At 42.9% G+C, this 25392-nt stretch overlaps 2 protein-coding genes across 2 annotated transcripts in view; one reads left to right on the top strand and one right to left on the bottom strand.

The window, feature by feature from the left end:
• UXS1 (UDP-glucuronate decarboxylase 1) overlaps positions 1–8337 on the top strand; it is a 54950-nt gene extending 46613 nt beyond the window's left edge. The window contains exons 11-15 of the mRNA XM_021538064.3: positions 1253–1296; positions 2343–2403; positions 3835–3892; positions 6182–6285; positions 7520–8337. Of these exons, the coding sequence (XP_021393739.1) occupies positions 1253–1296; positions 2343–2403; positions 3835–3892; positions 6182–6285; positions 7520–7651 (399 nt within the window). The 3' untranslated portion in view covers positions 7652–8337. The remainder of the gene's footprint in view (positions 1–1252; positions 1297–2342; positions 2404–3834; positions 3893–6181; positions 6286–7519) is intronic.
• A 6091-nt stretch (positions 8338–14428) lies between these two features.
• Positions 14429–20446, bottom strand: ECRG4 (ECRG4 augurin precursor). The gene is made up of 4 exons (XM_021538715.2): positions 20267–20446; positions 19547–19594; positions 16886–17046; positions 14429–14810 (listed from the first exon to the last, which is right to left on the bottom strand). The coding sequence occupies exons 1-4, from the start codon at positions 20355–20357 to the stop codon at positions 14649–14651; spliced, it is 462 nt and encodes a 153-aa protein (XP_021394390.1). The 5' UTR covers positions 20358–20446; the 3' UTR covers positions 14429–14648.
• Between the last annotated feature and the right edge of the window lie 4946 nt (positions 20447–25392).

The following is a 25392-nucleotide window of genomic DNA, read 5'->3' as shown; positions in this document are numbered from 1 at the left end:
AACCACATGAGTGACCTTGCAAAAATCATGTAAAAATACATAGTTCTGTAAAACTTATCCCACATGCTAAAAGTAAAGCTAAATGCAGGAAGTTCTATATAAGTACATAAATATGCTTCCTGTTTGTTTGGGAGTCCATCAGGCTGTCATAGTGCTCCTGGTGCATTCCTCTCTGAATCAGTTTTAGGGTAAAATCTTAGACCCCTGATCTTACGCAGTGTGTGCTGAAATAGGAATTCTTTTGGACTCGGAATCAGCATTGGAGAGCACAAGGCATACCAAGTAACAGATGGCCTGTGTACTGCCCTTTCTGTCCTTGAGGAAAACAAGCATGCTTTCTTTTTTGTCCTTCCTTTCTGTTGCAGCAGGTTGATAGTAAAATGTGTGAGTCCTCAGTTAAACTGAAATGTTTTCACCACTTAAATGTGCCTATCAATAGCTTTCAGAATGGAAGTATTCATGTTCTAGAGAGTTTAGTACTACACTTGGTTAAACTGTGAAAAAGAAATGGTATCAAATACCATTCTGTATGCTGCAAGTATACATTAATGTCTCTTTGAACTTCAGCAACTTGCTCCAAAGTACCAGCATGTAACATGAGGAGACTTCTTTTATTCCCCTCTAAGGTTTTGATACAAATCTGTACAGGTCACTTTGTGAGTTGTATCATCTAGAAATTACTCTGCTTCCTATTTCCCTAGATAGTAATATTTAGAGCCACATTGTTTTTTTTTTTTTTTTTTGTCCTGATTGCTTTAAACACAGCACTGTCTCTAAAAAAATTGTTGAGAAACCACTAACATTTAGTGGTCTTCTTGAAGCTGTCTGTTGTTAATGGACAAGTCAAAACTTCTCATCAAAACCACATCTTAGTAGTCTGAAGTTTGCTTTAAATGTTTGGCACTCTTTTCTGGCTGTGAGTGCAGGCTGCACCTTCTTTCAGTGTTCCAGAAGAGGACAAAGCATCACTCTGTCCTACACCCCTGAGAAGGGTTTCCTTCATGTAGAGTTCTGATTAGCAAAATGCCTAGGGATATGTTTACTGGAGACAGATCCAAGAGAAATATGACCTTCAATGAACTGATACTTTGGCAAAGGCTCTGCAAGCACTTTTTTTCCATTCCTGTAACATTGAGCTTGTGTTTCAACTGTTTCTTCTTGAGATGGTTTTCTAGAATGGTAAGGAGAAAGATAATTGGGCTAGAAAGGTCTTCTGTATTTATTAACTTCCCTATTTCTCATATGGTTTTAGGTCTACGGACCTGGAACTCAGACAAGAGCTTTCCAGTATGTCAGGTAAGCCTTGTTTGTTCTGGCTGATAATATACTTCATGGTTCGGTTAGACTGGTCAGCTTTGTATGCATGTGCATTTGCTTTACTTTTAAAAATCATTTTTTAATACAGGCACTCAAAAAACCATGCACCCATTGAAATCTGATTTCAGCATTTCTCAGCTGCCTGATCTGCTTTACTGGAGCTCTTAGGATCCAGCTTTACTTTCAGAAGGGAGACATGGAGTTCTTTAAAAATATCAAGAAGAAAAATATTAATTGGTTTAGAATTTTATTTGAGGTACTAACATGCTCTTCCAGAGACAGCAAGTAACAGACAAGCTTTTAGTGCTGTATGGTTTGTCACTCTTTGCATTTTAATGCAATGCTGCCACCTCGTGTCCTTGGGACTGCTGTGGTTGGTGTGCTGACTGTGCACAAAAAAAAAAAAAAAGCTAAAATCCTCTGCTGGCCTTCTGGGTTGTTTTAAGCATTCTTGGCTTGAAAATATTCTTTCCCTTTGCTGAAGGTAGTATCAATGGTAATAGATGTTAAAGAAACCCCATCAGGTCAAAGTACCCATTCCTTTCTTGATTATAAGTCATAATGAAAAGGATCTGGATTTCTGTGTCTAGGGCCAAGGTGCTACATCTGTGGCTAATAATCCAACATAATTTTGGGTTATATTGCTGGGAGAAAGTAACACCAAAATACTGGTTTTTAACAAACTTGGTTTAAGAAATTCTGAAAATGAGAAGACAATTCAAACAGCAGGCTGCAAAGCAGGTGGTAGTGTTATGTTCCTCTGCATTACAACTTGCTTTATTCTGTTTGAAATTCATTGGAAATCAGCCGCCAGATGTATTTGGATACTGGAGAGAAGAGGAAATATTAATAAGTTTTTAATGAAAAACTCAAGAAAACATGCACTCATATAAATCTGATTTCAGCATTCCTCAGCTGCGTAATCTGCTTTACTGGAACACTTGGGAGCCAGATCTCTTCTAGACCAAGAATATTATTTATAGAGAAGTGGAAATTTCCCCAATCTGTTCTTCCCTCTTTTACAGTGATCTTGTGAATGGGTTGGTGGCATTGATGAACAGCAATGTCAGCAGTCCTGTCAACTTGGTGAGTATGAGTGCTCCACTCTCCTGAGTTACAGTGCACTGGTCAACACCACCTGTGTTTTCTTCCTTGTCACTGATACTGATTTGTAGAAAAAATAAATGGAACAAAAAAAGGTCTTTCCATTATGAAGAATGTGTTCTTCCATGTACTGTCTTTCTAAATAAGAAGACTAAGACCCTAGATACTGAGATCTTACAGTTCCAAGAACAGGATAAAGTTGCTGGAGTTTTTCACTTGTTTTAGGAAGGTGTATGTAATTAGAATACAAAGGGAATAAATGTTTCAGGGAGACATGCAAAATGTGCCAAGAAAATGATTGAAGACTGATTTTAGTGGGGAAAAAAACACTGAAGGAATACTCAGCTTTAGATAATTAGAAAAAATTTCATACTACCCTGGATTCAAGGAAAATGTGATAGTATTTTATTGTATAGTTCTGTAATATTGTAAAATGCTTGGAACTTAACTTCTCTAGTAAGATTTTGGTTCTGACCTCTTTGTTGTCATGTTTTTCTTAGTAGTGAATTTAAGAATAGAAAAAGTATGCATATCCAAAGTAATTTCTGGTGTATGCCAGAAATCATATACTTTTGCCAAATCATATACTCAGCTCTGCAGGGCAGTTGTTCACTAGATTTTCCTTTTCTCCTGTGGCTATGAATTAATTTCTGTGTTTCTATCCAAATGCTGATATGTTTAAACTCTATCACATGCTTTGTCTTTAGAAAACTCAGTATTTAATATGTGTCTTAAGTGCTCAGCTGTTGGTCAAACAAGGTGTGGTAGAGTTTTGAAACAAGGAAATCTAGGGATGGAGGAAATTGAGTCTGAAGATGAGCTAATCCTAGCAGAAAGTGTTCAGCATATGATTGTAAAATATTGGTCAGGAAATTATGTGCAAGTTGGTTAAAAAAAAAAAGAAAAGGAATATTGTATAGGAAAGCAAACAGCCCTTACATACTGATATGTAAGCTGTAGTAGATTGAGAAACAATTGTTTGCAGCTAAATGAGTCTGGGTTCCTAACTTTGGATAAACCAAGAACTTACCATACTTCTTCATGATACCGCAACTGGGCACAGTCCTTGAATCCAGATTTCCAAATGATGCGGCTCTGTGGGCTGCTCAGTGACACAGGCCTTTACTGTAATTTCCAGCTCTTTACAGACTGGGTTTTTTTGGGGCGAGAGGAGAGGAGGCAGGGAACACCACCTCCCTACAGACACTGAATTATCAACATGAATACAATGGAGGACAAATTTTCTGATGAGTAAGGAACTTGTCAAAGTTGGATTTTTTTTTTTTTTCAATAAAGTAGAATAAAGCTTAAAGTCTAGCTTTCTCAGAGTTTAACCTGCCCCTGTTGGAACTATGTCTAGCATGTTGTAAGGTGTTTAATTGTTATTGAAATGAGCATCTCTTATATTTGTAGGGAAACCCAGAAGAGCACACTATCCTAGAGTTTGCCCAGTTAATTAAAAAACTTGTTGGTGAGTACGATTAGTAATTCTTTGTAAAGTTTATGAAATACTTATTGTCATCAGATAATTATTACTTGATTAGTGTGTGTAATATGTAGATAATTTAATTAGGTTTGGATTTCTTAGGATTAAATGCCTTTGATAAAATTAATATCATTAAATATTAATAAGATAATCCAAATCATCTCAATTATCTGTAAACTATTGCATGAAGAGTAGAATGAATACATTTTCTGTGTATCTAGGCAATCTATACCCATTAATTTTTATAATTTTTAGACAGATTTTTAGGTTGTTTTCGCACAAGGACAATACATAAATGAAATGTAAAATATTTGAATGAAAATGGCCTGCATGATATCTTAGCTGCAAGAGAGATACTTCAGGAAGGTAGTTCTTCAGTTTTGCAGGCTGTGGTCCTTCAACTATCATTAAAAACCTCATGCTGTGTCAACAGTCTTCCTGTTCTTTTCACTGTTTCTAACAGTGATTCTTGAAAGGGTTGACATCACCTGGGAAGAAAACACTGTGGCTTCCTCTTCATTCTAGCTCTGACACCTGTAGCAAATCAGAGCTCTCAAGAAAGGAAGGAAATGGTTGTGCTTGGTCTTCTAGTGTGGCTCCCTAATGTGATGAAACATCCTGCTGCCATTAGCCAAGGGCTTTTAGTCTGTACATTCCAGAAGTGCTTCTGACAGATCTGAAAAAGACGAGTGCAAACATATAACACAGAAGCTGATGCATGTGTTGTTTCTAATAAAAGACTGTTCCCTCTGGAAAACTTTTGTAAATTCACAGATCATGGAAGGAAATCAAACAATCACAGCACCAAACCCATCAGACACATAGATTGTCACCTCTGTTTGTCTGTTCACAAACAACTTGATGTTTTCCAGTCCACTCGGGGAGGCAGTTTAGTTCTAAAATGGCATGTAAACTATTTGCTAGATTTGGGTAGAAGAATTGGCCTCTTTCTATGTGTTGTTCTGAGGAAAGGCAAATGCTTGGTTATTTAAATCAGACTGGAGATTATGGGCAAAAAGAAATTGATGTCCTTTTGTAATGCCAAAGTGCTAACAATCATGGAATGATTGAGGTTGGAAAGGACCTCTGGAGGTCACTTGATCCAACCCCTCAGGTCAGGCAGGGTGACCTAAAGCCAGCAGTGGGCCAGGACCATCTGCACATAGCTTTTAAGTATCTCCAAGGGTAGAGACTCCACATCCTCCTTGGGCCATATGTGTTTCAAGTTTGTGCCCACTGTCTCTGATCCTGTCACTGGGCACCACTGGAAAGAACCTGGCTTTCTCTTCTTAATCCCCCTCATCTGGGATTTATACACATTGTTTAAATTCCCCATAGCCTTTTATTCTCCAGATTGAAGGGCCCCAGGTCTTTCAGCCTTTCCTCATATTCCAGTCCCTTCATCATCACCATATGGCCCCTTTGTTGCACTCGCTTTGTAAGTCCTTGTCTCTCTTGTACTGGGGAGCCTAGAACTGGACTCAGTTCTCCATATGGATCTCATCAGTGCTGATTAGTGGGAAAGCTGATCTCCCTTGTCCTGCTGGCAGCACTTCTGCAGCCCAAAGATAGCATTTGCTTTCTTTGTGGCAGGCACACATGGGTTTGTATTCAGCTTGGAGCCCACCAGGACTCTCAGTCCTTTCTTGCCAAGTTGTATTCCAGCTTTTTGGCCCCCAGCCTGTACTTCCCCAGATTCGGGACTTTGAACTTGTTGAATTTCATGAGGTTCCTGGAGCCCTTTCTCCAGCTGCCTTTCTTGAAATCTGAATGGCAGCACAGTGCTCTGGTGTGTCAGCAATTCAGTATTGATCCAGCATTAACCCTTGGGTTATAGCACGAGTTACCAGTCTCTGATCACCACCCTCTGGGCCTGACCATGCAGTTTTCAGTCCTTCTCACTGCTCATCCAGCACTCAGTGAGGGTGTTACGGGATCAAAAGCATCAGTAAAGTCAGAGCAAGTGATATCCACTGCTCTGCCCTTTACTGCTGAAACCTTCCTCAGAGAAGGTTAATAGACCGGTCTGTTAGTGTAACTTAATTTTTGTGAATCCATGCTGAAATCTTTGTGAAATGCTTTGTGAACCCATGTGGGACAGGTGGATTGCCCAGTTGTTGCATGCAGTGTAGCCTGTGTCTATGCAAAGCATTTCAGTGATTGAATTATGGAGCAGAGAGGTGCAGAAAGACCTGCTGCTCTATTTGGTAGAAGAGATGCAAATGCAAAGCATAGTGCATAGCAGATGATAAATCATGGTGTCTTGTTTAATAGGCAGTGGGAGTGAAATCCAGTTTCTCTCAGAAGCACAGGATGATCCTCAGAAACGAAAACCTGACATCAGAAAAGCCAAGTTACTGCTTGGCTGGGAACCCGTGGTATGTACAGATGAATTACTGTTGCTGTTTGGTAAAACACCAGGAGGCAGAGCGTCCTGAAGGGGGGCACATGATAACAGTACATTTCCCTTACTGGAATATCTGCCTAATGCCATCTCCAGAACAGTTTTAACATTTTAACTTTTTCATATGCATATTATGAGATGTTTACCTTTCTGTAAGCCAAATGAATCATTTAAATTATATGGTGCATAGTTACTTACATTACCAAGTCCATAGCTAATGGGTTTGCTGGTGTTGCTGCAATCCTCATTCCTGTTGCTGGCAATAGGAGTTGGTTTGCTTGGAGAGGTAAGATCTGCCTAATTCCTGGAAAAAGTGTGACTTTCATAGCTAGCTCTCAGTTCTAACTAGCAGAGCTGTTTGTAGCCTTCTTTAAATTTGAAGACAAAAATCATTCTGGTAAACATGTGCACCTACCTAATAAATGTAGGCCTAATAATAGAAAAGGATCCAGGTCCTTCTGAAAAGATTCACAGAGACACCTGATATTGGTAGACCATGTCTGACAGCACAAGGGTGATAGCAAAGTGTTGCAAACTGTTGTATTTCTGGCATTCTGTGTTTGGCACAGGCAGTAAAAAAACTTGCTCTGAAGTAGTAGTACAGAGTTGGTACAGCAAGGCAAGCAGTTTGTGCTGCTGTTTTTATCTTCCTGTACTGATGATGGTGTCAGCAAGAATGTCAGAGCATATGGCTCCTGAGAAAACAACAACTCTGTTGTTCTTGTCTCTATATTCTGTGCCTGTATTTAAGCACTGCAATTTGTAGGATTACAATTATTTGTATAGGATTTAAGACTATCAAATGAGATACTGGATGCCAGCTTTATACCATGCTGTGAAAGGCTCTTTAATCCTTACAAACAGAGGGGACTTAAATGCTGGGTGTTTGTCTCTTTCAGTGCATTAGGAACTGAAAGTAGAATTATGCATGTCCGTTTTGGTACTAAACTGACCCATCATAACCATGTGTGAGATTTAAATTTGTTGGGTTTTTCAATTTATGTCAGAAAATATATGTGCTGTTTAAAAGCTCAGCTGCGTCAGCAGTGAGGGGATGTAACCAGCATGTGGTGCTGTTAATACTTAGATTGGCTAAGAGTGAGATTCCTTGGCTCCCTTGTGATAGCTGTTTTAGAAAAAGATACTGTTGTGAAATGAGCTGATGTGAACCTAGAGTGATATGATTCTCTCCTCACTTTTGGGAACAGGTCCCATTGGAAGAAGGTTTGAATAAAGCAATTCATTACTTCCGTAAAGAACTTGAGTATCAGGCCAACAATCAGTATATTCCCAAACCAAAACCTGCAAGGATGAAAAAAGGAAGAACAAGACATAACTGAAGACTTAGTTGGACAGGAAATTCCCTGCTTGACATTTGACGGATGTAATTTTTTTTTTTAATTTTTTTTTGAGAGAGACTTTAAAACAGGTATCATGAAGAACGAACTGGAATTTCATTCTGAAGCTTGCTTTAAAGAAGTGGATGTGCCTAAAAATAACATAAATATTCCCTTTCCCTGCAAATCTTGCCTTGCACTTTTTAAATCTGTCTTTTTATGTAAAATAGAGTAGAAGCATCTTTTAGTATCTTCAAGTTTTATATCTTGATGTGAGATCATTTTGTTGTGACTGTCCTTGACAGTTTTATTTACTGGTTTCTTTGTGAAGCTGATGATAAACACAAATGGGATGGAAAATGCCAATTTATTTATAAAATGGGTACTATAAAATATGAGATGTTCTACTATGCATAAGAAAAAACTAGTGGTATTGTCAAATGAGAGACACATCTGCATATAGAAGAGTTTAAAAGAATTCTGTATGAGAGCTTTATGTATTCTTTAGAGAAGAGATTTTTTCAAAGGTTTAGTTTTAGTTGTACACTTGAATTTGAGATATTTTCATTGATTACCATGGATAAGGATATTTTGAATCACTACTGTGTTGTGCGTACTCTGGGAATAAAGTTAATGTATTATTGGTTACAGTGGTTGAATATGCTATTTTAATAAAATACTGAAACTTCTGTTTACTAGTTTCAAGGTTTCACTGTGGGCATTTCTCTGGATTTACACATCTGTGGATTTATTGTGTATTGAATATGAAGTAACAAACTGTAAATAATTCACTCAAAGTTAATAACTTTGGTCTTGCATTGCTTGTCTCCTAACAGATGTATAGTATGGGCTGCAGGATGTTTGTTGAAATAGATCAGACAAAACCATCCTAATCTATTTCAATTCAGGTAGTTGATAGTGATGCAGGAATAAAATATTTCTTTAAACCATGGAGCTTAACTTCAGCCTTCCTGAGGGAATACTGAGGAAGTGTTTCTATTTTAAGTAGTTACTAAAGTGCCAGTAAATGCTTTCAACTTTGGTAACTGTGCCTATCATCTTAGGAAAAAAAAAACCAACCCAAAAAACCCAACAAAAAAACAACTTCAATTCCCCTTATTTTTAATAATTCTCCTGGTTTTTAAAAGGTATTTTGGCTTAGTGCCACTCAAAATTTAAAATACTGAACCTCATCAAGCAAAGTGACTTGACTTTATCTCATTAGAGCTTGATGTTTTTATTAGCTTTTGAGTATCTCTAGGTTGATGGTAAATTGGGAATTACCAGTAGCAGTGATGTTATGCCCAGCCCTGGGAAGACTCTGAGAGCAGTGTGGCATTTAGGACCCTTTGTCTGAGCTGTCTGCCAGTGCTCGCGTGGCTTGGAGTCCCATCCAGTCTGTCTGCTAATGTTCCCAGTGACTCCAGCAGTGCATGCTGCATTCATTGCTGTGCTCTGCCTGGAGTGGGGCTGCAGGGATCCTTTTAAGACTAATGGGTTTTTCCTTGCTCACAAGTGCACGTTTTCTCCCATTGGAAATCTGCCATACTGCTGAGATGGGGAGCCACGGTGCATTTTCCTGTCTGGATTCAGAGGTGGAATTTAGATACTATGCATTACCTCCATCTTTTCACAGCCAAGCAGCTTGAGATCTACGTTTTTTGTATGAAGCCTTTTTCTAGGTCCTTGATCTGGGTTTTTATTCCATATTAAATTGCTTGGAAAGTACACCAGGGTGTGCTGCTTCAAATGTGCCTGTAACCTGTCATTACTGAAACACTCACAAAGCACAGCCTCTCCCTGTACTCAAAGCCACAGCTGGACATGTGTGAAAGTAGTGCCCACTTCTTCAATAGTTCTTTGGAGAGAACTGTAATCAGCTTCCAGCATAGAGGTTTTAACCCTTAAAACTCTTAAAATTGAGATTATATTTGGGGGATGATGCTCTTTCTCCTTAGGTTTCACTCCTCATGTAAATGCCAAAGTCTATAAAGAAATGGACGTGGTTATACCCCTGGTTCAACATTCAGCTCAGCCATGGAGAGTAAATGGCTACCAGCTGTTACTTCCAGGGCTGTTTTGGTTTTTTTTTAATCCAGTGCCTTCCATAGAAAGTATGTGAATTTGTACAGGCACAAGGATGCTACTACAGACTAGCACAAAATGTGTGTGTTCAAAAAAAAAAAAAAAAACCCTGGGGAGTCTGAACCTTTAGATACAAGAGAGAAGTATTTAAAAGCTCTTTAGGTTACTTCTCAGCCTGACTTCCTTCATAAAAGGAGCAGATTGAAGAGAGGCCAAGTGGCTGGTACCAGTACAACCCATCTGTGAGTGTGTGTGATGCCTCCCACTGGGCCCGAACAAGACTGCGGATTTCCCACTTTCCTTGTACTGCTTCTGGATTTCGTTTCGGAGGTTCTTGATTCAGCTCCCATATTCTTTTTTAATAGTGTCTTCCAGCAACAGGAGCTGAGGTAGCTGTTGCCCTTAGGTTTTGAAACCAGTGACGTGGGGCTGATTCAAACAGCATGAATCATGTTCAGAGTCTGCTGATGCTTGAGACTGAAAGTCTGGGGTACTTTGAAGTTGTCTGAACTGAGTCTTCAAAAAGGCAGATGGAGGTTTGCTTGTTGGTGCTCTGCTCCTGTCTGGAGTTAGACCTATCAGCAGGAGAGAGGCATCAAGTGTGCTGGGAACCACAGGTAACAATGAGCTGCTGCCTCTCCAGAAGAGCCACTTTTGATGGAGGGTAGCAGAATACAGCACTGAGAGCTTGGAAATACTGAATTGGGGAGTAAATGAAACTGAGACAAGCTCTCGGGTTTTTTTTTTTCCATTAGAAAATTTGAGAATTGGAATTTTCTATTATCATCTGGTCAGGCAAACAAGGTAAAACTAACGACCAAACTTGAGGTGCCTATTTACTCACAGTGATCTGTACAAATGGGCAGCTCAGCTGGTGCTGGATGCAAGTTCTCAGTCTCTAGAAATACATGATGCAGCAGAGGGAACTGGCCGGCTTGGTGCTGCTGAGTGGAACCAGCTTTCCAGAAGGAAAGGTGTGCAAGGCACCCATTGCCATGCATCTTTTGATCCTCACGAGTAGGACCACTCCTGCTGCTGGAGGTTACTACAACACAAGATCAACTGTTGGATTTTGTTATTTATTTCAAGCATGATGTACTTCTCCTTTCTTTCTCTATGTAGGCTGCTAAGGAGTATTGTCAGCCACATTGCTAGTCTACAGAGAAGCTACAGAGGGGTACACAGACCTAATTTGTTTTAAATAGTTCCATGAATATGTAACCTAGAGAAGCCTCATGCCTAATTTTTTGCTATACGGGGAAATAATGATCTGTACTTTCTGTGTCTAAGGTGTTTGCAGCTTCCCTTACCCTATATAGAGTAGTGGGTTTAGTAGCCAGTGAGTTCACTGCCATCTGGGTATTTATGTGTCTTAATCTATTTTTTTCAATAAATTTTTAGAAACGTAATATATTGGGGAAAAAAACCTTCACTTTTTGCCAAGATTTGAATTGAGTTTCAAAGTTGAAAGAGGCATAATTGCCTTAGAGAACAGGCTACAGAGGGCAAAACAAGGCTTCGATTAGTTTGATGGATTGAGCCAGTCCCCAGCCTTACTAGTATTGAGTTTAATGCTACTTGAGGCCAGGAAATCTCTGAGGGTTGTTAGGGGCCGGTCCACAGGAGAAGGTACTTTGTTAACAGCAAGGGAACTGTGTACTCAACACTGCTAGCCTAACAACCATACAGCCCTTCCCTGAAGTTGCTGGGATTATAGCTGCCACAAATCCATAGTTCCTCTGTTAAGGGCATTTCCCTGTGTGGGGATTTCAGGTGGCAGAAGGGAATACCTGACTTGCAGTTCTTGACTCCATAGAGCTACCATGAAGAGCAGCAATAGTTCTGAAGCAAAACAGGGCTCTTTTCTATGTGGCAGGAGGCTCCTGAATGCAATTCTGAATTAACAGGGAGGCTTTCCTAAAATAACAATTCATATTTCTTGCAAAAAAAACCCCAAATTTTGGTTCTCTGTTTCTCATCTCTGTCCTTCTCTTGCGTATTTCATAATAGCAGTTCTGACAAGTCTTTATGCATCTTGGTTTGTTGCCATGTACAGCCTGGGACAGGCACTAGCTTGTTTATTCTTGCAGTGTTTTCCCTAGATGCTGACATGCTCTTCAGCAAGGAGCAGCATCCTCTGAATACTCTGCTCCCTGCCATGGCTGAAACAGCTGGAAGGTCCAAAGCACAAAGTCACAGGGAAGAGGGGCCTTAAGTGGTGTCAAAGCCATGCACAGCGATCTGGGCTCTGTCCACCCCACTGCAGAGAGAGCTGTTTTAAGCAGGAAGGGGGCTGCCCTCACCTCACAGAGCTATTGCTTTGTGGTGAACAACCCCAGGCAGCAGCAAAGTGCCCTCTCAGCCACTTTCTCTGCCTGCCCCAAAGGGAGAGTTGTAGACAATCAGATGAGTACTTGTAAAGGCTGAGGCAAGAGCAGTTTAATGAGTGAAGTAAAGAAGAAAACCCAAGTGATGCAAAGGCCACTCACCATCTCTCCCAAGCAAGCCTGGTGCTCACACAATCTCTGAGAAACGGCTTCCATAGAAGGCAAAACTCCCACCCTCTTCTTCTTCATCTTCACAGGTTTTAGTGTTGAACAAGTCATTACATCATTTGGAATTGTCCAGTTTGGGTCAACTCTCTCACCATGTACCCTCCCAGCCTCTCACCCACTCCTAGCCTTCATGCTGGAAGACGGTGTGGAAACCAAAAGCATAAACATTTGTGTTCTGCCTACACTGGTTTAGTCACAAATCTAAATCATGTCATATGTGTTGTTATGTAGAAAGGCAACTGTCCCACTCCTTAACCCTGCAACACAATATAATGGAAAAGATTTTTTTTCTCTTCTTAGAGAATTCAGAAGACAAAGACCGTAGATTTGGTTGTGAGCCTGCAAGGCACAGCAAGCTGTAAGACTGAGTCATCCTGCAGGAATGGACAGAATTTACAAAGGCCTAGGGAGCGATGGTCTTTATTTACAGCACTTTTTTTAATTCTTCCTTATTCCGCGGGTCTGAATTCCCAATTGGAAATTCTGGGAAATGATGGAAATTACCAACATGGTTCAAACGTTGCCAAATTCAGTGCACTTTTTGGATAATACACAAAATGAAAGTATTCTTCTAGGAATAGGTGTTTCCCAACTGTTCAGAAGAGTCTGTGCTTGCCTCAGAATGTGATTATTTCGTATTTGGAATAAAGGCTCTTCTACCAAGGAAATGCACCAGTTTAAACTAGTTAAACTGGCAAGGATTCTGGAAACACACTAGTTTAAACCAGTTAAATTGGCTTAAGGATTCTGCTGAGATTAAGCCTAGGAAAGGCTGAGGGTTTGGAGCATATTAGGCCAGAGTGGATCTGTGTGTGCAGAGAAGTGACCAACATGTTCAGTTTGTCTCCATCAGCAAAGAGCTGTCTCCTGGGAAGTGTTCCTGCAGGGAGCTGTGTAGTGTTGTCTGCATCTCACAGACATCAGTCCACCACACAACAAGGGCTTTAAGCAAAAGATTAGGAAATACACTCAGAGTTAAGAAAGTAGTGAAGCATAAAGAATGGTGTTGCCATTATCCATGCTTTGGAAATTTCTTGTAAGCTTTAGATGAGAGACAGCTAAAGCATCTTTGCTGTCTTCTACAGTTGGTAGAACACATTTAATCTTTCTTTATTCTGATTCTTCAGTTCCAGAAGTCAGAGAAGGCAACCTTCCTCACCTGCCCCTTCCCAGTCCTCTACATTTGTCAAGTGCAAGCAGTGCTTTCCTCTGCCCAGCTTCTCCTGAAGCCCCTGACAGCTGAACAATCCCTGACATCTCCCTCCCAGGCTGATGTTGCTGGGATACAAAAATTGGTTGTGTTTAGGGATTCTTAACATACATGGTGCAATCAACAATCCCCCTTCAATCCACTGTGTTTCACTAACAGATGCCTGGTCTCTGTCATAATTTTGATGCTCAGCCTAATGTGCATGTTTCAGTCTGAACTGGGGTAGAGGGAATTTTGCAGTCTGAAATTATGATGTCAAGGGATTGCGTTGGATGCTGTCTGACACTAACTTAATTTTAAATAGCTTACTTTGTTGTTTTATTCCCTAGTTTGAGCTAGGCTGAAAGCTTGATGCTAAGTGGGATGGACACGAAGGGGAGTATTCAGCAGAGATAACCTTTGGGTTATTGTGCCTGGGAGGGGTTGGGGCCGCTCAGGTTGTATGCTCTGTGCCTCAGCAATTACTGCTGAAGTCAAGTTCCTGCCTTGAGCCTTTTCCCTGGAGGATCCTTTCACAGGCTTTGTAGGTAGGCAAGCTTGTCTGCACTGAATTTAGCTTTTGTGAATATCTGTGTCCTTGACCCAACAGGAGCTGCAGAAGTGCCAAGTCAGGCTTGGAGGGCTGCATGCTGTAGGTATGGAAACGGCAGAGAAGGCAACAAAGCAGCACTTCAATTACCAGGAAACCTTTTTTTTCTTTTCTCCCAAGAATAATTGGATTTATTTGTTAATATATATGTAAGTGGGAAGGCACATCTTAAATGTACTAGCTAATGTTATGTATTCTGTATGCCAAAGTAGATGATGTAATGTAATTTTGCAATTGATGGTAGGATAGCAAGAGGAAAAAGCCCTTTAAAAAGGAATCTGTATTAATACAGTTGGAATTAAACTTGCTGTTATGAAAACTACTAAATAATGACAACCTGATTATCAAAAAAGCTTTATTTCTATAACACTTTATATATATAGTGTACTACTAAGTAATGATAGTTTAAAAATATCATGTTGCTTTCATCAAAGTCTGGCAGTTCCTTTACTCTTGCTGTTTGACATGAATAGAAGAAAAAGGAGAGTCGTTCTGACTGAGGGAGGGCTCAGCCTCACCCAGTGCAGCCCTACAGGCCCAGGAACAGCAGGATAAATGGCATTAGTAATCGTCGTAGTTGACGCCTGCCCCGTGCCTGAAGGTGTGTGGGTTTCGTGGGCCAATTGGAGAATCCTCATCGTAGTGGTGCTGGTAGTACCCCCCGTAGTATTCATTACGAGCACGCCCCAGGTTTGTCCAGTAGGAGATGTCATCTTCAAATTTCTGCCAGAAAAAAAGAGAGCATTTGCTTTCCAGCCTGAGACTACAGTGATGAGATGAAACAGAAGTGATGTAAGAGCCTCTTTCAGAAATTCACATCCTTTGCACATTTGTCATAAATAAAATCTTTAGGTCTTTGGAGTTTTGTGACTTGTACCTATGGGATTATCAGGATCATGTGTTCAGGAATTGTCCTGCCCAGCCACACCCTGGACATAGCCCCACACCCCCTGCCCACTGCAAAGTGCTTAAACTGAGAGTGCCTTCATCTGGAATGTGCTCTAAACACCTTTAAAATTTCCATTATCTTGTCAATGGTGGACAGTAAAATTATATCAATATTTTACAGTTAAAAATCTAAAGGTTTAACTCTCCCTTGCCTTGTGCCTTTAGTTGCAATGTCCCTGACTAGGGGCAAAAGCCTTTTGCTTTCTCTTTCTCCCACCTTGCACAGGTAAAAACAGAGGTATAATGCAGCCTTCCAGCTATGGAAATGCAATAGACACTTCAATTCTGCTCAGAACAGCAGAGGAAAAATAGTGTGCAAGGATATCAAATACTTGCCAAGTCAAAGCCTTTCCATCTGAATGACTCTTTGGAAATATTTTTGGCTGAGATTTGGAGGGGGGCGGGGGGGGGGGGGGAAGTTTTGCAAATACACAATGGTTAAGTATGGACCAAGTCCTTTGCTGGAACAAACAGTTATTTCATTGTTAAGACTGTGTGTTAATACTCAAGAAAATCTATTAAGTGGATTCATTGTATCCCACAACAGGTCTCATTTTGGTTTTTTAAATGTATACAGGAGTTCAGAGGAGAATTCACTTTATCTGCATGGTTTGTCCTTGTTCCTTTTGGCATTTTCCCCCAGTCTCCAGCTTCTGGCATATAAAATCTCTTTTCCTATTTTTCCTATTTCTATTAGTGAAGGGGGATATAGCTATGCTGTTGAGAAGTGACTTTTATCCACATAATATCCAGGAGAATTTAGAAAAAACTAACCTTCATTATTTCAGCTCAAGCAAAGGATTATTTTTCTAATTGTTGCAGCTTTGAAAATTAGTGCATTCATCTTCCAAGCAATCCACATAGCATGAAGCTTTAAAATGTACTCCAGCTTCCCTGTGCCAATGCAATCTCATTAAACATATTCATACAGCTGACAGAAGCCAAGAATTCAACATCTATAACTATTTTTACCTCTTATTAAAAGCAGAAATTATTCTACATGTGGGACTGCTACCAAACACACTTTTTTTGCCTTATTCCAGCATCTATTTAGAAGAGCTTTCTGCAGGGTTTGATTCCACTCCAGGGTTTTTACAAATAAAGTGTTTTTAAAAAATGTGTCCTCCTCATTTGAAGGGAGGCTAACTGAATATTATCCAAAGGTTTTCCTTTCACACATAGAGTGGAGGCACAGCTGCCAGTGTTTGTGATGGTCAGGAGCTGCCCATGCCGTGGAGGCACAGTGCATTGGGTGCATAATGTCAGTGCTCTTTTCACTGGGGAGTGGCAGTCACAGCCAGCTTGGTGTGGATTTCTCAGCATGTTTAAAAGCTGATCAGGTTGAGGCTGAGAGGAAATTACTTTCCTGAAATACGATTGATTGCTTTGAGTCTGGCCACCTATTCCACAAAGCAAACTTCGTTCATATGTCCAGTTACAATTATTAAGCTTAAGTTTGACAGTAGGCAGGAACGCCATACAAGACCTTAATGTAATTTTTTTCTACTAATAAAATAATGCAAGAATCTCTAACATGTAACAGAGGTTATATTTCTGTGTGACATTTGCCACTTTAAAGAAATTTGGGCAGGGACACCTTCTACTAGACCAGGTTGCTCAACGTCCCATCAAACCTGGCCCTCAACACTTAGAGGAATGAGGCATCAACCACTTCTCTGGGCAACTTGTTCTAGTGCCTCACCACTCTCACAGTAAAGAATTTATTCCTAGTATCTAATCTAAATCTCTTTTTTTTTTTTTTTTTTTTTCATTTAAGACCAATTCTCTTTGTTCTATCCCTGTCTATTCTCCCTCTTTTGTTATGAGGCCTCTCCATTTCTTACACTGACCTGCTCATCGAAGCCCAGGTACAGGAACTGCTGGTACCACTGCTGCACGTCGGGCTGGCTCCTGTCCCACAGCTGGCGCCGCTGGCGTCTCAGGCTGCTCAGGAACTCCTTGGCTGCCGTTTCTTTCACTGACACCTCAGGCTTCGCCGCAGCAGCAGAGGCTGAAATTAATCCCCCCCACAAAAGGCATGCCAGGAAATTTTTGGTCAGTCTGAAGTGTACTGCTTGCAGCAAGTAAGAAAATGATTCTCACATCATGCCATTACCTTTGTGCTTGTCAGTGCAACGCCTGTAGCAGAGTAACAATAATAAACCCAAGAATCACTGATGTAATAGGATTTCTCTACTACTCTCATTCTCCTGGATTCTTGTAAAGCATTTCTGAGCTTAAGTACAGCACCTAGCTGAGGAATTTAAATAAAAACACCCAAACTCAGTGATCTTTACACTATGTACACTATGCATTTGTATATGTATTATATAAGCTATGTGTTTGTGCTTTCAGGAGAGGAGACTGACCCTAAGTGCTACAGTTGCAGAAATTGGGTTGAAAAAGAGAGGTGAGTTAAAATTACTAAGGAGGCTGGAGAAACACTGCTAACATATTAGAGTGAAGGGAAAAACATTTAAAAAGATAGATTTTTGAGTCTGATATGCAAAAAAGTAGCATTTAGATGAGTACTACTCAATGCCCTGTATGCCTGAAAATAAAAGCCCCTAGGGCTTTCATAGTAACCTACATGAGGGATGCATGGAAATGCCCTCAACCTGCCAGACCCAGATGTGCCATCTGGCTTGCTCCATGCCTAAGAGCAGTGTGCTGTGGCTGCTAGAGGAATTGATGTACCTCCCAAAGACATGGATGAGAGGACTAAGCAAGATAAGAAGAAATGGCCTCAAGTTGTGCCACAGAAGTTTTAGATTGGATGTTAGGAAAAAGTCCTTCACTTAAAGAGTGGTCAAGCTTTGGAACAAACTGCCTAGGGAAGTGGTGGGAATTGCCATCCCTGGAAGAGTTCAAAAAACACATGGTTTTTCAGGGACATGGTTTAGTGGTGAGCATGGCTCTGCTGGGTTAATGGTTGGACTTAAACTTAGAGATCTTTTCTGATCTAACAGTTCTGTGATTCTGTGACTGGCCAGTCCCTGGCCACACACGGATATGATAAAACATGGTATTGATTTGGCAGTGAAACAAGAAATAGCTGTGGGGTGGAAATTGGGGTAGGAGTAGGAGAAGTCTTGTCTTCAGATGGTTCATTTCAATGAGGGAGAAATCAGGAACATGGGTGTGCATGGGATTTTTGGAGGATGTGAGGGAAGAGACTGGGGTAGACAGGAAAGTCAAGTGGAGATGTGAAGAAAACCACTGAAGCAGGAGTGAGCAGACTCATGGAGGAAGGCAAAGGACTACAGTATAAAAGGAGATTCTGAAGATAAAAGTGATAGACGAGTTGTTGCAGTAACAGGGGAAAAGTCCTGCAATGATGAGCTGGAAACTGATAACTCACTATGAGCTTGAACTGGGTGTTATTGCTGGGAGCTAAGCAAATGTCCATGAATGAGCCCTCACACAAAGGCACTGCCAGCAAGGGAAGCAGTACTGTGCACTTGGCCTGCTCACTTTAGAAACCAACCAGAAAAGGGGAGCAAGGCTGGAATTAAAGAGGCTGCATATTCCTTCCATGATCAATTTTGCAGTTCTTCCTGATCTAAGCCATGTTGTCTGCATGCCCCAAGAGCCCTCCCCAGGCAGTCCCTCTCCCCAGGGGACCTGAACAAACAAGTGGCCACTGCTGTGGTGCAGGGGGGTCACTCCTAGCTTCACACAAACACTGCAGAATGGTAACATAAGGAACCCACACAGAAGGAAAACAGAGGTGGGTGGGATATATATTTTAGTTTTGGTAAGGGGTGTGTAGTGATGCCAGAAAAAAACCCCAGTACAAAATTAGAAAGCCTGGCAGGAAGTGGAAGTCCACTCTGTGGAGGTACAAATTCTTTGCTTCAGCCAAAGACCAGACTGAGGGGAGGTGGCCAAAACTTCTGGGATGTTTCATCTGCTGTGGTGCAGCTTGTTCCCAGCTGGATCATTTCCACCATCTTCCCTCAACCAGCAAGCCAATCCATGCTTCTGACTGCTGGGCCTTTGGCCATCATCTCTCCTGTAAGAGAGCAGTCTTCCAAAAAGGAAGCACATGTGGGGCCAAGAAGACAAAAGAACAAGTCAAGGCATCATAGGCAAGCCAGGTTTGCACATATTCTTCCCTGTGCCTGAGCCAGCAATATTTCCATGCATTCCTTGGAAAACTTTGTGACTTCCCCAAATAGATAAATGCCACGTCTGCCATGCATACATGGGAAAAGGTCGGTGCTGTGCTCTGTGCAGAGCAGAAGGCAGGCGTGCTGCCTGAGGCTGGGAACCCCGGATTTCAGAGGGAGCTGTGCTAAGCAGAGCCTCCAGCCCAACAGCCCAAACAGGCACACAGGCAGAGGCTCTGCCTGAGCAGGAGGTTTTGGTGTGGCCCTGTGCTTGTAGCCTCCTGCTCTATCTGCTTTCCTGGAGCTGGAGGTGCAGGGACAGCTCATCGACAGCCTTAACTGACAGCAACTGACTCCAAGGAAAAACAAGGGAAAGCACTTTGCTGACTCTTTACTTACCTTCTCGTTTCTGGAGCATCAGTTTAAGCTTATTTACCCTTGAAACATCTAGACAAAAATAAAACACATACATTTACTGAGAAGGAAATAACAAAAACAACATAAAATTATTTCTCAAAAATTGCTAGAAGTATTTATGTCATAACTCCAGTTCAAGAGGCAAAGTAGACAAGTTTCTCCCAGAAGAAACTTACTCTGTTTGCTCCCCTTTCCACATTTGAGTGCAATATACACTGCAGGGAAGCTTCTCACCCTCCAGCATCTTTTCTCCAGCTCACTTGGCAAGGGAAACACTATAATGGCCTTCTTCACCAAGTAAATTATTATATTTTTCATCAGAAAACTGCAGCTGGTGCCAGTACCAGCACCCAGAGCAGCATGATGACACTGAAAACCCCTAGTCACTGGGTGAGGGCTGTGCTAACTATCAGACTGCTCCAAAATTGTGCCTGGCATCCTGCCCCAGAGCACATCGAAGCAGTCATGCTGCTGGTCCCCAGACCGGCGGCGCAACGGGAGACCTGCAAGCGCTCGGCTGTTCCGAAACGCTCCCGTCACTGGCAAACAAGCACCTTTTATGAAGATGGCTAACTCGCACAGGCTTGCAGCGTCCGAAGGCTCTCACCACGCGGGATGCCAAGGGAAGGTTTTCCCGCTGCCCAGGCCGTGCCGGGTTATGCTTTCCCCGCGTCCCGCATCCCGCACGCCGCGCTCACTCACCGGGGGCCGCGCAGAGCAGCGGCAAGAGGAGGAAGAGGAGGAGGAGGAGGGAGGCCCCGGGCAGGGCCCCGCGGGGACACGGCGGCGGCATCGCGGCAGGAGCGGCGAGGAGAGGAGAGAGGAGTCCCACCTGTGCGGGAGGAGACGGAGAGGATGGAGGCGGAGGGCGGGACGGAGGAGCGGAGCGGAGCGGAGCGGAGGAAGGGCGCGTCCCGCCGGGCGGGAGGGGCGGCAGCGCAGCACGGGGGTGCCGGGGGCTCCGCATCCCAGGGCAGGACCGCATCCCAGGGCAGGACAGCATCCCAGGGCAGGACCGCATCCCAGGGCAGGACCGCATCCCAGGGCAGGACAGCATCCCAGGGCAGGACTGCATCCCGTCTGCACCGCCACCTCCCAGCCGCGCTTCTTTATTGGAGCTGCGCACAATCGATCCGGGGAGACTGGTAAAGACCTTTCAGCGGTTTGTGCAGGCTTTTCTGACAGGAGAGTTTAACAAAAATTGAAAATGGCTGTAGCGTGTCATTTCGCATTGCTCTCGATATAAATCCAGTTTGTCAGAGCCTTGTAACAGTGCATGGAAATGGAGAGATTGTCCTGATGGAAAAACTAAACAGAATCAACCAAAGGTGACTTAGTTCAAGATTTTCTCTGCCTCGCTTCCTCCCACTGCCCAAACCCACAGAAAATCACAATGCATTTTAGCTGATTAGCTTTAAAAAATAATTTGGAAATTTGGATTTTTTTTTTTTATACATATGGACAGTTTTAGTTTATTGTAAGAACTCAGGAGCCAAAGGCCAAACTCACAAAGAGCCCTTGCTCAGCAGTTCCATAACTCCAATGGTGCCCAACTTACTCTTGCCTTTTCCTAATTTGGACTTAACCCTTCCTTGGTGAATTAATCTTCTATCAGTTCCTTCCCCTGCAGATGCCAGAAACACCCCAGATGAATTCCTAATGAATTCCTTACCCATGCTAAGACACAAACCCCTCTCTCTTCCCTCGCAGCAGAGACCCACAGCACTCAGGAGACCATAATGAGCATCTCACCTCCTGCTGAACATGTGCCAGCAGAGAGCAAGGGAGAGCCAGGCTCCCTCTGTAAGCTACTTGTGAGAAATCTGGCAGGTGTTGGGGCCTTGGCTCCATGATAGAAGGATCAGTTCCAGATGAGTTGCAGATGAATACACACACACACAGAGTGAATACTCTATATATTGCAGTTGTATATAAATATGTACATTGAATATGTATGTGTATATGTACACATAGCTATGAGTGCATGGTGGGGGAGCTGTGCAGTGGCAGCTCCCTGTGAGGTGTGGAACAAACAGGCACAGCAGATCTTGGAGGTGGGACCAGACCCCATGGCTGGCTTCATCACTCCCTGTAAAATGCAGAAGAATCACCAGAGTGGCCTGGTCCCTCAGAAATGTCCCAGCCCCAGCCTGAGTGCTGCTTCAGGAAATCGCTCCTGTTTGCCCCACACATCTTTCCTCTTCTGAGAATAATCACTTGAATCTGCACTCAAAGCTTTTCCCCTACCATCCTTCATCCCCCAGCACCTCTGAGCTAAAGCTCAGGCATCTCTGCTCATCATTTTTGCGAGGACTTGTTCCAAGAGCATGAAGTGATAGGACAAAGGATAAGGACTTCAAACTGAAAGAAGTTTAGTTTAGTTGGATGGAGCTGTCTGAACAACCTGGTCTTTGGGAAAGTGTCCTTGCTTATGGTGAGGAGGGTTTGGAATGAGATAATCTTTAATGTTGCTCCCAACCCAAACCATTCTATGATTCTGTTATCCCAGTTCAAGTGGCAGTGTCAAAGTCAAACAACACCTCCCCCCCAGGTGCCTCTTGCTCTCTGCAGGAGCCACATCTTCCCACAGAGAGAGAGAGCGGGAGGCAGCAGCACCTTCCCAATCCCTGTCATGGAAGCACTTCCATAGGAAGCTGGGTCCCAGCTCAACTCCCATGCAAATGTGAACCAGAACTTGTTTTTCTCTTCTGTCACTGTTTTTATGTGGTTTTTCCTGGTAGCCCCATGTTTCAAGTGTCAGCAGACAACACCGTGTGTTGGAGCAAACGCCCCTTCTCCTGAATCAATGAGCTCTTTCATCAGGTTAATGCTGACAGCCTGTTTGCTAAAACCACGAGAGCTTTTGGGATAGCTATTTGCAGAATATAGCCAGAAGGGACAGAAGTGAAGAGCACATATGCAACAGTACATGGAAAACCTGTGATGGAGTTAATTTATAAAACCAGGGCAATAATTCTTGAATATTCATGGTTTACTGCTATACTGGTAATGGCAAAGGGTGTTTTGTTCAGCTGGTTGGTTTGCAACAAGCTTTTTGTGTGAGCTGGGGCTCTGCAGAACTTCAGGTGCTTTGTGCTCTGAGTCAAGGAAATACAAAGCACAGAACCTCTTCTGGATACTAGATACACCATGATGACTCAAGATAAAATGCAATCTTGTGAAACCCAGAGAAAGGATTGTTCTCAAGTACAAGGTTATTGTAGAAATTCATTGCTCTAGTGATGGAAGAAGTGATTGACAGAAGACTATAACCCCCAGGTTTAAAGTGAGCGCAATGTCTTCAAGAAGAGGTCACTTTCTCAGTTCAGGGGACAGAAGTTTTTGACATAAAGTAAAAAAAGCATAACAGCACTTCTTTTCAAAGATGACTGATGTTTTCCCAGTGCAATCTCTATTTCTTTTCAGGGTGTTATAAGCACTTAAGGCAGTGTTGCCCAATTATTGTAGTAAGAAACATATTTTTCTGCTGCCCTTGCAACTACTGCATTGTTGTTCCAAGTATTTACCCCTGAATGAATATCCAAGTTTATTGACATGTCTGCAGTACCCTTTCTGTTATTTACCATGAAAAACCACAGTAGCTGTGGTTTACACAGCTGGAATACTGCAACGTTTTCCTGGGATCTCTCCATCAGCAGTGGCACTGCTCTCTTTAAAACCTCCCTTTCTTCTGCATCACCAGGATCACCAGCCCTTGTTCTTGTAGGTAACTTTAACCAGCCAGGCATCTTCTGGGAACTTAATACAGCAGGAAAGAGGCAGTCCAGGAGGTTCTTAGAGCGTGTGTGACAGCTTTGTCACAATGAGCTCACCAGAGGAGGGACTGTGTTAGACATTTTCTTTTCAAATAGAGATGGGCTGGTGGGAGATGTGGTGGTTGGAGTTCTTGATGTTTGGTGAAATCAGGAGGAATATCAATAAGACTCTTACACTGAACTTCCAGAGGGCAGACTTTGGCCTATTTAGGAGACTTGGGAAGGAGCCCTTGGAAACAAAGGAGTTCAGGAAAGGTGGGTGTACTTTAAAACAGAGATATTAATGGCACAGGAACAGATTGTCGCTGTGTGCTGAAAGATGAGTTGACAAGGCAAACATCCATCCATTGCCCATTGGATAGGCAATGAGGTTTTGAAGGAACTTAGAAATGAAAAGAGGATGTATCATCTTTGGAAGAAGGGTCAGGTGTCTCAGGAAATATTTAAGGGTGTTGCTAGGGCATGTAGGAAAAAAACTAGAGGCCAAATCTTGGTTGGAACTTCAGTTGGCAACTTTTGTAGAGGATAATAAATTTTCTTTTACAAATATATTAATGGCAAAAGGAAGAGCAAGACCAACCTCAGCTCTCTACTGGATGGGAGGGAACTTAGTAACTGCAGATGAGGAGAAGGTAGAAGTGCTTAACACCTTCTTTGCCTGACTCTCTAGTGAAAAGACAGCTTGTCCTCAGGCCAGCCCTCTTCCTGGGCTGGCAGATGGTGTCAGGGAGAAGAATGGTCCCCCTGTTATCCAGGAGGAGGCAGTCAGAGACCTGCTGAGCCACTTGGATGTTCATAAATCCATGGGACCAGATGGGATCCATCTCAGGGTGATGAGGGAGCTGGCAGATGAGCTTGTGAAGCTGCTCTTCATCATTTACCAGCAGTCTTGGCTCACTGGTGAGGTTCAAGATAACTGGAAGCTTGCCAATGTGCAGCACATTCACAAAAAGGGTAGGAAGGAGGATCCTGTTAATTATAGGCCAGTTAGCCTGACCTCAGTACCCGGTAAGGTTATGAAACAGTTTATACTGTCATCACGCAGGATGACACACTACAGGATGGCCACGGTATCAGACCCAGCCATCATGGGTTTAGGAGGGGTAGGTTATGTTTGACCAACCTGATCTCCTTTTATGACCAGGTGACCTGCCTGGGGTATGCAGGAAATGCTGTTGATGTTGTGTACCTGGACTTCAGCAAGGCCTTTGACACTGCCTCCCACAGCACACTCCTGGAAAAGCTGCAGCCCATGGCTTGGACAGGAGCACTCCTTGCTGGGTTAGGAACTGGCTGGATGGCCGAGCCCAGCGAGTGCTGGTGAACGGTGCTGCATCCAGCTGGGGCCAGCCACCAGTGGTGTCCCTCTGGGTCTGTGATGGTGCCAGCTCTGTTCAATATCTTTATTGACAACATGCATGAGGGATTGAGTCTTTCATTGTAAATGTGCAGATGACACTAAGCTGGGATCCTATGTTGATCTGTTGGAAGGTAGGAGGGCTCTGCAGAGAGACCTGGAATGGTTGGATGGATGGGCACAGTCCAATTAGATGAAGTTTAATAAGTCCAAGTGCTGATTCCTGCATTTTGGCCACAATAACCCCCTGCAGTGTTATAGGCTGAGGATGGTGTGGTTGAACAGTGCTGAGATGGAAAAGGACCTGAGGGTGCTGGTGTACAGCCGGCTGAACATGAGCCAGCAGTGTGCCCTGGTGGCCAAGAAGGCCAAGGGCATCCTGGCCTGTGTCAGGAATGGTGTGGCCAGCAGGAGCAGGGAGCTCATCCTTCCCCTGTACTCAGCACTGGTGAGGCCTCACCTTGAGTGCTGTGTCCAGTTCTGGCCCCTCAGTTTGGGAAGGACCCTGAGACACCTGAGCACATCCAGAGGAGGCACCGAGGCTGGTGAGGGGCTTGGAACACAAACCCTGTGAGGAACGACTGAGGGAGCTGGGGGTGTTTAGCCTGGAGAAAAGGAGACTCAGGGTGACCTTATCACTCTCTAAACTCCCTGAAGTCACCTGTGGTCAGGTGGGGGTCGGTCTCTGTCTCCAG

The sequence above is a fragment of the Lonchura striata genome, chromosome 2 (assembly GCF_046129695.1).
Source record: "Lonchura striata isolate bLonStr1 chromosome 2, bLonStr1.mat, whole genome shotgun sequence".
Classification (NCBI taxonomy): Eukaryota; Metazoa; Chordata; class Aves; order Passeriformes; family Estrildidae; genus Lonchura; species Lonchura striata.
Note: the sequence above shows the minus strand (reverse complement) of the source record. Positions and strands in the feature narration are given on the sequence as shown.